The sequence below is a fragment of the Lactuca virosa genome, chromosome 1, assembly GCF_052849685.1.
Source record: "Lactuca virosa cultivar CGN04683 chromosome 1, Lactuca_virosa_CGN04683_v6, whole genome shotgun sequence".
Lineage (NCBI taxonomy): Eukaryota > Viridiplantae > Streptophyta > Magnoliopsida > Asterales > Asteraceae > Lactuca > Lactuca virosa.
In genome coordinates this window covers 308,643,680-308,652,957 of record NC_136426.1, presented here as the reverse complement: position 1 = coordinate 308,652,957, position 9,278 = coordinate 308,643,680, and the positions used below count along the sequence as shown (strand labels likewise).

Below are 9,278 nucleotides of genomic sequence, written 5' to 3'. Positions count from 1 at the left end.
CAACCATTATTTCTACGCGAGAAAAGGGATAAGGAAATAATTAATAGACGAACTAACTAGATAATTATAAGATGATCTTTATTAGTTACTCCAACATTTGCGTAGTGCATACCAGTCATATGTAACCGAGACAGGATAGACCTTCGAATAAGTGACCCTAACTCTAAGCCCACAACCAAACAAGGAACAGGAAGTAGAGCAAATATCACAGATTCTAAGTCTATGCCATCCTAGTTACCTATAACCTTAATGTATCCACCCCGCAACTATTGACATACTAATAAAGACCTTTTTAGTTCTCAGATAAGTAATTAATAGCAACACAAAATGCTCCTATAGTATTTTAAGTTTATGTTCTGTTCTACTCTTCTCGTTATAGTAGTGTTGGTAAGTTTTTAGACTTGTTGCAACCTCATAACCATACTTAGGCACATGCTAATCACTCCTCAGATAATGTAGTTGATCAAGCTATATCTTCCCAGGGTTGACCATATGTCTCTAAGTCTACTTGTGCTGTCCAACAATCGTAATACTTTTGTTCTGTCCTAGTGACACTGATTTTAGTATGAATGCAGGTATGTATACTTGGTTAAATATTTTATTATTTAAAAGTATAAACTCTTTATCAGAGTATTTTAATCTCGCTGTGTTTATAGTTCGTATATCTTTTATGGGTTGATACACTCGATTCACTATAAACAATGCTCTGATACGAATCTGTCACACCCCAAAAACCAGAATGGCGGAAATGTTCGGGGGTGGAGGACGTCATGTTCAGTATCACAACAATGCAAAGTAGTAAACAAGCAACAACATCATCCATTGCATTAATAATATAATTTCATACAAGTGTGTTCTGTCAAGTTATATAGACACCATAAATATACATCAAAAATAAAATATGAGTCTTGAACGAGCTCCACCTTCTCAAAACCTGGCACCGGTACCTGTCTACTGGTGACCTGAGAATACAAGTTATTTTGAAAGAGTTTATCAGCTTTAAAGCTGGTGAGTTCATAAGTATATTAGTTTCTGTATTTGTATGAAAGTGTTTGTAAGTCTGTAATGTATAAGTTTTGTAAAAGTTTGTAATTGTTTGAACTCTCCTAGAAAACCCTATGTTTCCTACTAAAAGTAGCCTTCTACCAAGGCATCTAGTGTCTGTGTGTGTGTCTCTTGTAAGAGTATGTACTTTCCCAAATCTGACTATCATTAACCAAAAATATAGTTTTTACATTATTGTTTATTGTGTGAATATCACAAAGTAAATGTAAAGGGAAAATGATATAGTACTGTAGTGTTGTATTGAGTAACTACTGTTGTACTAATTACTTAAAAACCAATTGTTATTTTAAAGTACCATGTGATCGGCCTGTCCCCGGCTACCGACTCTATAGAAAAACGACGATGTAAGACGTCGTAAGAAATGACGTTTGGCACCCATAGACTTGCAAGTCCCAATGTAGCGAGTAGCAAGGTGTAGGATATTCAATCCAGTATAGATCTATACACAAACTCATATGCTCCCCATTTAAGGAGATTCTGGATACAAAATGGGTCAGGACAGGTAGTGTCATGCCCCCGTTAAGTGTCTCACATAACTGTAAGTAATGTATATGTATGTGCTAGCTGTATTGTGTGTTCTTTCTCTATCTAGCTTGTATGTTTTGTTTCTCATCACTGTGTATTATGTTTGTTTCTCATCACTATGTATTATGTTTGTTTCTCATCACTATGTATTATGTTTGTTTCTCATCACTATGTATTGTGTTTGTTTCTCATTACTATGTATTGTGTTTGTTTCTCATCACTATGTATTATGTTTGTTTCTCATCACTATGTATTACTCATGAATGAACTGACTCTTTATATGTTTCATTGTTCTAGTAATAGTATATTCCTAAACTATACCTATTATAGTTTACTAGTAATGTTGTTTATGTATATGAATATGTTTGTATACCATTGCTACCCAAAGGCATTGAACTGAATGAAAGAAGTAACCTTTTATATTTATACACATATACATGATATATAACTAGGATTCAAACGACCTTCGGACAAATAACCCGAATACCCTAAGTCCACAACCAAACAAGGAACATGAAGTAAGGTGAGCTATCAGTCCTAAGTCCTTTCAATCCTACTTATATAATTATATCCATATAGATACACAGAATATAAGTTAAAAGAGTTTAATAAAAGTATTTGATATGTAAAAGAGTTTGTAAAACAGTTTGAAGTAAAACAGTTTGATAACACAGTTTGAAAAGTAAGAAATCCACTTGTTTGGTAGTTATTAATCACATATGATTGATATAATAACTATAATAGTTCAACTTGTATCCCCCCCATAAAAACATTTAAAAACATTTAAAAGGTTATTTAAGGGGTATGAACTCATCTGTAGTGAGTGGTTTGGATGAACGGAATGTATAGGATGCTAGGTGTCAAGTGAAGACTTGTACATACACGATGATCCTAGTTAACATATAATATCACATATATGTATCCAATTAGTCTTTAAACAACTAATTAACAAAGTTAAGACATCCTAGGCCATGTAAAACACCTTATTTAAGTGCTATAAGTCCTAAGGATTGCATCTAAGTGTTGTAGGACATTGCTATTGAGTTTAGGGTTCAAGGGAACCCTTTATTTGAGTTTACGGTTTTTGTGACCATAACTCATTGAGTTTACGGTCGTAAACCCATGAGTTTACGGCCGTAAACTCTTGTTTCTTTGACCATTTTGTGTTTTGAAATCTTAAAGATCACAAGAAGCATTCCTACTTCATGTTTAAGCCTTAGGAAGAGATTAGGGCACCACTTCACTCCTTTTAGGAGTTTACGGTCCTTGGACCATTTCTCTTTGGGTTTATGGCCGTAAACCCAAATGGTTTATGGTCTTTTGATGTTTTCAAGTACTAAGCACATCAAGGAAGGGATCTAGTCTAGTTTCCAAGGCTTAGAAGGGACTATGGCACACTTTGGCACCCTTTTTGGGGTTTACGGTCCAATAACATCTTGGACTGTAAACACCTTTGATCCTTGGTTTCTTGGGTGTTTTCTTGACGTTTAGAAGTGTAACAAGCTCTATAATACTCTAGGATAGAAGTACTTACTAGGTATAAACTTGAAAAGGTGCTAAAAGTCCAAGAACACTAGTGTGTGTTCTTGGTGTTCTTGGTGAAACTTGAAGATCTACACTTTTGGAATGATTTCACGGATGGAATCATGTTAGATCACTAGATTAAGTAAGATATCAACTTTTTAGGGCTAGAAACACTTACAATGTTGAAGATCAAGAAGAAAAGTCGATGATACTTGAGAGAGAATTGAGTTTTGGATCTTGAAATTGTGAAAAGTGATAAATAATGACTAAGTGTCATATTTATACCCTCTTTTAGGGTTTACGGTTGTAAACACCTTTGATTACGCCGTAAACTCCAAACTCTTGGAGTTTTGGAATAATATTTTTGCACAATAAACCCTAGGGCATCTTTTCTCCTTTTATCTCCTGAAGTACTAATCTTAAAATACTCAAACTTATCCCAAAAAGCTTGAAAATTAGCAGAAACAGTTTTGACTCCTATTGAAGTGAATGGTTGTACAGAATAGAAATTTCAGGTTGTCACATCAATGTAGTGACATTGAGAAGTGGAAAACAAACCGAAGGATCCTATTGAGGATCCTATTGTCAAGAAATGGAGATCACTCCCATTGAGGATCCTATTGTCAAGAATGCCACACAAGCCGGAGTTCCAAAGAAGAATACCCCTCTAGTGACGACAATAGTCACTTAACCTCCATTCCCCTCCCAACTTGCAACTTCAAAGAAGAATATGGACGAGAAAGAGATTTTGGACACCGTCTGAAAGGTGGAAGTAAACATCCCTTTACTTGATGCAATCAAACAGATTCCTAGATATGAAAGTTCTTGAAGGAACTTTTTACCAACAAGAGGAAATTGAAGGGGAATGAAAAGTTTTCAATGAATGAAAATGCATCCGCGGTTTCACAAATGAAACTTCCACCCAAGTGTAAAGATCGGTTAATGTTTACGGTTCCTTGCAAGATTAGGGATGTCACTTTTAGTAGTGCCATGCTTGACCTTGGTGCTTCTATCAATGTCATTCCCTATTCGGTGTATGAATCATTAAATGTCGTCCCTTTAAGTGAAACCGGTGTCATAATTTCACTTGTGGAAAAATCAAGAGCCTTTCCTAAAGGTGTTTTAGAAGATGTTTTGGTGCAAGTGAACCAATTGGTCTTCCCGATGGATTTTTACGTAATTGATCTAGAAGAACAAGTGTCCTCTAATTTGGCTCTAATTTTACTTGGGTGACCATTTTTGAAGATGGCTAGAAAAAAGATTGATGTGTATGCGGGAAGCTTAACGATGGAGTTTGATGGAGAAACAATAAGTTTAATATCTACGATGCTATGAGATATCCTAGTGATGTTTCATCCTTGTATTTTGTAGATGTTGTTGACCCATTAACCCAAGAATTATTTGAGTTGTCTAATGGTGACATGTTGGATATGATTTTGAGAAAAGGATTTGATTGTGGAAAATTGGCCAAGAAGTTGAAGCTCTACTCATTGGACCCAGAAGTTGAAAAATTGGTTAACAATTTAGAGATCAAGAAAACTACTCAATTTAGTGTGAAGCAAATTGAATTACCTCAAACTCAGAAAATATTTCCACTCTCCCCTGTTCAACCACCATAACTAGAATTGAAAGTCCTACCTCAACACTTGAAGTATGCGTACTTGGGAAACAACGAGAGTCTTCCGGTTATTATTTCAACTCACTTAACCGAATGTGAAGAAGAGCAACTCCTCCAGGTGTTAAAGGAACATAAAGAAGCAATGGGTTGGACGATTGCGGACATCAAGGGATTGAGCCCCTCCACTTGTATGCACAAGATTTTGATGGATGATAAATGTAATCCAAGTCGAGATGCGCAAAGAAGGTTGAATTCGCCATTGATGGAAGTTCTCAAGAAAGAGATTTTGAAGTTCCTTGATGTGGGAATGATATATTCAATTTCGGATAGCAAGTGGGTGAGCCATGTGCAAGTTGTGCAAAAGAAGACGGGAATCACGGTGGTCGAGAACAACAAATGTATGATGGTCCCCACCCATGTGCAAAACGGGTGGAAAGTATGTATTGACTACCGCAAAATCAATGCAATCACAAGATAATAACATTTCCCATTGCCTTTCATTAACCAAATGCTAGAAAGGTTGGCCGGGAAATCACATTATTGTTGTCTAGACGGGTATTCCGGTTTTCACCAAATCTCGGTGGCACCGGAAAACCAAGAAAATACAACCTTCACATGTCCATTTGGCACTTTTGCATACCAAAGAATGCCATTTGGATTGTGTAATGCCCCGGCCACTTTCCAACGCAGTATGGTTATTATCTTTTCGGAATATGTGGAAAACATAATTGAAGTTTTTATGGATGACTTTACGGTATATGGAAATTCATTTCAAGAATGTTTGACCAATCTCACCAAATTTTTGAAAAGGTGCATGGAAACGAATTTGGTTCTCAATTTTGAAAAATGTAATTTTATGGTGATTCAAGGTCTTAATTTGGGTCACATTGTATCAAAGAAAGGAATCGAGGTTGATAAGGCTGAAATTGATGTTATTGAAAGCTTACCTTACCCGACTTGTGTTCGGGAAGTTCGTTCTTCTTTAGGTCATGCCGGATTCTAACGAAGGTTGATCAAGGACTTTTCAAAGATAACAAGACCAATGTGCCAACTCTTGCAAAATGATGTTTATTTCGAGTTCAATGAGGCTTGCAAAGAAGCTTTCGACAAACTCAAAGAGTTGCTTACATCCGCTCCTGTCATGCAAGACCAAATTGGGAACTCCCCTTTGAGATCATGTGTGATGCAAGAAACTATGCTATAGGTGCCGTTTGGGTCAAAAGAATGGAAGAGCCTCCCTTGTGATCTACTATGCATCAAGAACACTAGACAATGCTCAAAGCAACTACTCTACCACAGAAAAGGAGTTGTTGGCCATAGTGTTGCTTTGGAGAAATTTAGGCAATATCTACTTGGCACCAAAGTCATAGTGTATTCGGATCATGCAAATCTCAACTAACTGATGACAAAGAAAGATGCAATGCCAAGACTCATTCGATGGATCTTATTATTGCAAGAATTTTATCTGGAGATTCGGGATAAGAGCGGATGTGAAAACCTTGTTGCCGACCACCTAAGTCGGATCACTTCAAATGAGATTCCTTTCCCATTGAGGGACGAGTTTCCGGATGAGCATCTCTTTTCCCTTACTCAATCTATTCCTTGGTTTGCCGATATCGTTAGGTTTTTGGTAACGAAATGGTATCCTGACACATTCACACGTGCTCAAAAAGATAACTTGAAAAGTAATGCAAAATACTATGTGTAGGATGAGCCTTATTTGTGGAAACATTGTCCCAATCAAATTATTAGCCGAAGTGTGCCCCAACAAGTACATCAATCTATTTTGCAATTTTTTCATGAATTTGCTTGTAGGGGATACTTCGGACCTAACCGAACTTTGAGAAAGGTTCTTTAGTGTGGACTATTTTGGCCAACCATGTCACGCGATTGATATTTGTTTTGTAAAAGTTGTGAACGGTACCAAGGGACGGGGAACATTGCAAATCCTTGTTTGTGAAGTTTTTCACGTATGAGGTATTGATTTTATGGGCCCATTTCCCGTCTCATTTGGCAATGTTTACATTTGCTCGCTGTTTACTATGTCTCCAAATGGGTTGAAGCCAAAGCCACAAGGTCAGGTGATGCTAAAACTGTTATCGAAATTTTAAAATCTAAAATCTTTGTGAGATTTGGTGTGCCTATGGCTTTGATTAGTGACCGAGGGACACATTTTTGTCAAAAGATGATGGAGGCTTTAATGAGAAAGTACAACCTGATCCACCGTGTCTCAACCGCATAACACCCTCAAACAAATAGTTAAGCGTAGGTTTCGAATCAAGAAGTGAAGTCTATCCTTGAGAAGACGGTCAACCCAATAAGAAAGGATTGGAGTTTAAGGCTTGATGATGCCTTGTAGGCCTACCGGACCGCTTACAAAACCCCGATAGGCATGTCTCCATTTAGGTTGGTCTTTGGAAAACCATATCATCTTCCTGCAGAATTGGAGCACCGTGCATTTTGGGCGGTCAAGCAATGCAACTTCAACATTGATGAAGCGGGAAGACATAGGAAACTTCAACTTCAAGAGTTAGAGGAATTGAGGAATGACTCTTATTAGAATACAAGAATATACAAGTAGAAAACCAAGGCGTTCCATGACAAGTCCATCACCTGAAAACATTTTAAGCCGGGACACAGAGTCTTACTTTACCATTCCCGTTTGAAGTTATTTCCCGGAAAATTGAGGTCAAGATGGTGTTGTATAAGGTGTCTAAGTCCATAACTTATTTGGTATATACTTGACCCGACCCGGCATGGTCCATTTGGGTTGCACTTCACCCGAACTATTTATATGGATAACATTATGAGAAGAGTATATTTGCGGCCTACTAATATATTATAAGTTATAATATATTAATATGAAATTGTATTATTTAATTAGTATTGATCTTAAATTAATTATGAATTAATTTAGTGATCATAAGGTGACTAATTAAATAATGGGCTATTGTACTTATATAGTGCGGGCTAACACTCATAAGGAAATGGGCTAAGCTTGAATGGGAGTCCATGGCTGATCCTTGGAGCTTTTAACCCATGGATCCTTGGAATAGGAAAAGACATGGGTTATTATGGTTTGCATGGTTCATAACCCTAATCATCTATACTATATAAAGAAGCTTATTGTGCTTGAAAAGACACTATGTGTGTGTTCATAAGGTGTGGCCGATTTCTAGAGTATTAGAGTGCTCTCTCATAAGTTTTCCAAGTTTGTGGTGATTTGTGATTTTCACTTGAGGCATTCACATTATTGGTGCTTGGCTCTCAAACTCCCAAGGAATCAACTCACTAACAAAGGTATGTAATTCTTCTAGTATCTTTTATGTTTAAAAGTACCCCATGTATGCTAGATAGGTTATGAACCTTGGAAAATTATTTTGCATGTATTTTAGACAAACATATATCCATGGTTTCTAGGGTTTCATGAACACCTTAGGAGTGTTAGTTTGCTCAAAACCCAACAGTGGTATTAGAGCGTAGGCTTGTTTGTTTGATACTTGTTGCAAACTTGTTGAAAAACTCAAGTTTTCTGCATTCTGCAGCATGAACTCGCCGAGTCCATGGGGGGACTCACCGAGTCCATGAGTAAATTCATCCTACTCGTCGAGTAGGTTCGTGCACTCGACGAGTAGAAGCCTCAGAATGCAGATTTTCGAGTTTTGCTGCTGCAAATGGACTAGAAACATTACCCTAAACTGTTTTGGTGTTATAAAACCTGTTTTAGATGGTTTAATGTTTATGCTAATCCATTTACAATGGCTTATATCAAAATTGCATGATAATATGTGTTCATATGTTCTTGGAATTTTTTTATATGATGTTCATGTTCTTATGAATTATTGTTAGATCATAGGAATTATTTGCTAAATTGTTTATTGATAATTCTTGATCATTTATGTGTTTTAATGGAGTCCATAATTTGTCCTCAAGTTATGGATTTCCAAAGCTCACTTTCGTTTATGCACACTTAAAACACATAAGTTACATGAAAATGAAGAGTCTTCATTTTATGAACCTTTAATTCATAAGTTATGAAATGAAAAGTTTTGAATAGTTTCAAAACTTGTCCTCAAGTTTTGGAATTTGTAAAGTTACACACACTTTAATATACTTTAATTCCAAACCCTTAGAGTTTTAAAAGTTAAAATTCAACCCTTATACTATTTAAAAAATTAATGGTTAATTATTATATATATGTATAAGATTAAGTCGTTTTACCGTTAGTAGGCCTTATTCACGAAGCCGGTCTATAAGGGGGGTATAAGGTTGTTGCCTATAAAATGGCAACCTAATGGGTGTCCATTCTCACCCACCGCTTCCTTGATCGGTGATGGGTCGTTAGCCGAACGGGTAGGACAATGACTTTAAATTCTCATTAAAAGTATAATTAATATTATAAAGTAACTAAACCTTTAATTAATTCCCAATCTTAGTTACTTTAGGAAAATGTGAATATGGTGCTAACCCATGAAATTCACACTTTGTACCTTACCAAGTCGTTGGTGGAGCGTGTGTGGTTAACCGGCACACTAACTTGGACTAG

General features: G+C 36.5%; 1 protein-coding gene across 1 annotated transcript; it reads left to right on the top strand.

Annotated features, from left to right (window-relative positions):
- Positions 1 to 3,993: 3,993 nt before the first annotated feature.
- Positions 3,994 to 4,733, top strand: LOC145130971 (uncharacterized). The gene is made up of 3 exons (XM_079065719.1): positions 3,994 to 4,257; positions 4,360 to 4,426; positions 4,486 to 4,733. Exons 1-3 carry the CDS (start codon positions 3,994 to 3,996, stop codon positions 4,731 to 4,733), a joined length of 579 nt encoding a protein of 192 aa, XP_078921845.1.
- The last annotated feature ends 4,545 nt before the right edge of the window (positions 4,734 to 9,278 follow it).

Bases quoted from the DNA above. Each gene is read 5' to 3' on its own strand.
- LOC145130971 (XM_079065719.1), top strand. From the start codon at position 3,994: ATGAATGAAAATGCATCCGCGGTTTCACAAATGAAACTTCCACCCAAG. The intron at 4,258-4,359 runs GTGAACCAATTG...CCATTTTTGAAG, and splicing joins TAGAAGATGTTTTGGTGCAA to ATGGCTAGAAAAAAGATTGA. The intron at 4,427-4,485 runs GTTTAATATCTA...TGTATTTTGTAG, and splicing joins GTTTGATGGAGAAACAATAA to ATGTTGTTGACCCATTAACC.